The following is a 2,587-nucleotide window of genomic DNA, read 5'->3' as shown; positions in this document are numbered from 1 at the left end:
TGATCCAATCCATTCTCTCGAAATCAACGGCTGTAGAATGCCCATCCCGATCCTTCTACAAGCCGCTCCTTGCACCACGCGACACATGCCTTTCCAGATGCGCGACAAATTCCAAATCTCCGGCAATGGCAATCTCCTCCTGATCTCCAGCGACACGATCCGCCCCCGATGCGATGAAGTGATTCATGCCCCGGCGCGTGACTCCAATCTTCGTGATTTCCGGCGACATGACCTACTCCTCCCTAGTTTCCAGCCATGGCGATCTCCAACTTCATGCTAGTAGTGTATGGTGCTCCGTTGCGCTTGTTGTCTTTGGAATGAATGAGTTATATCAAATGAAAACAGTAGTCGGGTTAGTTTGTTTGTTGTTCCTGATCCTATCCGATTTCTTTTCCCCAAATTTGGATGAATTTTTTCCGATCTATTATGATTTTGATGGTTCCGGTTAAAATCTTTCTTTGGACGATGGTTTGGGTTAAATTTTCTCCTCCATCTAATGCCTGTATGAGAATTCCATTTGATGTCACCGGGATGATTTCTCGCAAATAAATCTACTTTCGAGAGGCAGTTTTCTTTTTATTACTGGGCGACTGGATCAAACGATGTATCAGACTTCCATTTTATACATAGTCAAACCAATCAGATTCCGCTTTCGTCAACCCCTTTACATTTTCCATGCATTTTGATACCATTTACATCTGCGTTAACAGAAACGAACCAAAACTACCTACATTTTAATGATCTCAATCCGAATCTCTTCAACTCAAAATCAGAAGCACATCTTCCATCCTGATCATTTCAACCCTTCGTCCCCCGGAAGATAGGGTGGGCAGGTGGATCCTAGTTGGCAGCCACAGTGGCACGTTAAATTAGGTTAGTGACCCGGTTTGCCGGTATAAAAATAGGATGAAAATTCTATAGGTTCGACTTTCAAAATATCTTCTCTTCTAATACAATATGATCTCATCTTTCTTTCTGACACACATCAGTCATTAAATAAGAAAAGGATAACATAAATTAGAATCTCTCAAGAATTTTTTTCTATATAATTTCCTCCTACAAAAGCGACGGGCGGTTTCGAAGCATCCGAAAGCCTCGTTTAAAAGCCCACGCAGACCACCCCAGTACCCCACCCCTCTCCGTCCTCCGCCATCCACACCACTCTCTCTCTCTCTGGTCCGCTGCAATGGCCAAGCCGAGGTTTCTCGCTCTTCTCCTGGTCATGGCCCTCCTCGCGCTCTCCTTCTCGCAAGGTAGGCATACAATTAAAAAATTGATTCGCTGTTCTGGTTTTTCCCCCTCTTGGTGGTGTGATCGATCGATTGAAGCTTTCCATGGATCCATGAACACAGGGGTTGCTGCGGAAGGGCGGAAGGTGCAGGTGATGCGCGAGGTGCGGCACAACGGGCGCCGGCAGTGGCGCTCGCCCCTCCGCGGCCGCATGCTGCCGCAGCAGGAGGAGGCGACGGTGTACACTTTGATGGACTACGGGCCCCCAACGGCCAACACCAATCCCCACGGCGGCTTGGTCCCGTCGCAGGACCTCACCTCGCCGCCGACCCACTGACCGATCGATTCACCGGCTACGTATCTGCATACATGCATATACGTATATATATATATGTGTGTGTGTGTACGTACACGCATACGTATATGTTTGTATGGTCGCTAATTTGGAGATTGGAGGACACGAATGTAGAAGAAGATGAGGGATCAGAGTAAGGTGTTTTTCTCCCATGGCTCGCGTACGGTATACGTACGTGTACCGTGTAGGCATATAAGCGTACGTATGAGTGAGGGCTGTAGTTACTTGTGTGCTCGATTGGTCGAGTTCGAATGGAAGCGTAAGCCATTCGATTCCTGATCACCCTTGTTCATTTTTTGTTTTGTTTGTGATGTGTTCAATTTTGGCCCCTTTGTAAAACCGATCTATAGATGAATATTGTTCCCAAAAAATTCATCATCAGCAGCGCCATTGGTCTCCACTGTATTGCCTAACTCTGTTTCTGCCCGTGGATGTGAATCGAGACGTCCCTGTTGAATGATCAATTAACTCTACGACTGGAACCACCTTCTTAGGTATGGTGGTGGAAGTGTGGAAGCGTGTATATAAGTGTTTAAATTATAATGCTCATGATTTACATGTACATAAGTGTTTTTAATGATATTATCTATAACATGTGATATGAATACGATAATAGTGTAATGAAAAAACTGCATGATAAAGTTTTATTAGGGAAAATAACACAAATGGGGACAAGCTAAGCTACAATTTGCAGGGAAATTGTCAGGTTCTCACGATTAGGACCAGGTGGTGTAAGCGCCAACTTCGAAACTAAACTAGCATATTGTAGTGGTTTCGATCTATCTGTATATGGAGAAACTAAACTAGCATCAATGATGGCGGTTTGGCGCCAGCTAAACAGAAAGTGGCATTTTTTCTTTAATCTAGCTAGGAACTCCATCATTTTTCATCTCAAAGATGAGTGGGGAAGTTATCATGTTTGGCTTGACCCGTTCCCAACTTACGTAAAAGACTTGTTTGCTGGTGTTTTGCCTAGCTTGTTTAGTTAATGGAATACTTTGT

General features: G+C 44.8%; 1 protein-coding gene across 1 annotated transcript; it reads left to right on the top strand.

Annotated features, from left to right (window-relative positions):
• The first annotated feature begins 1,108 nt into the window (after window positions 1-1,108).
• On the top strand, window positions 1,109-2,013 carry LOC133897535 (uncharacterized). The gene is made up of 2 exons (XM_062338295.1): window positions 1,109-1,253; window positions 1,353-2,013. Exons 1-2 carry the CDS (start codon window positions 1,187-1,189, stop codon window positions 1,565-1,567), a joined length of 282 nt encoding a protein of 93 aa, XP_062194279.1. The 5' UTR covers window positions 1,109-1,186; the 3' UTR covers window positions 1,568-2,013.
• The last annotated feature ends 574 nt before the right edge of the window (window positions 2,014-2,587 follow it).

This window comes from Phragmites australis, chromosome 17, assembly GCF_958298935.1.
Source record: "Phragmites australis chromosome 17, lpPhrAust1.1, whole genome shotgun sequence".
Classification (NCBI taxonomy): domain Eukaryota; kingdom Viridiplantae; phylum Streptophyta; class Magnoliopsida; order Poales; family Poaceae; genus Phragmites; species Phragmites australis.
This window is presented reverse-complemented; position numbering and strand designations above follow the sequence as displayed.

What these genes read in the sequence shown, in the direction of transcription:
- LOC133897535 (XM_062338295.1), top strand. Translation starts at nt 1,187, where the DNA reads ATGGCCAAGCCGAGGTTTCTCGCTCTTCTCCTGGTCATGGCCCTCCTC. An exon ending in CGCGCTCTCCTTCTCGCAAG is followed by an intron (nt 1,254 to 1,352) that starts GTAGGCATACAA and finishes CCATGAACACAG; the next exon opens with GGGTTGCTGCGGAAGGGCGG.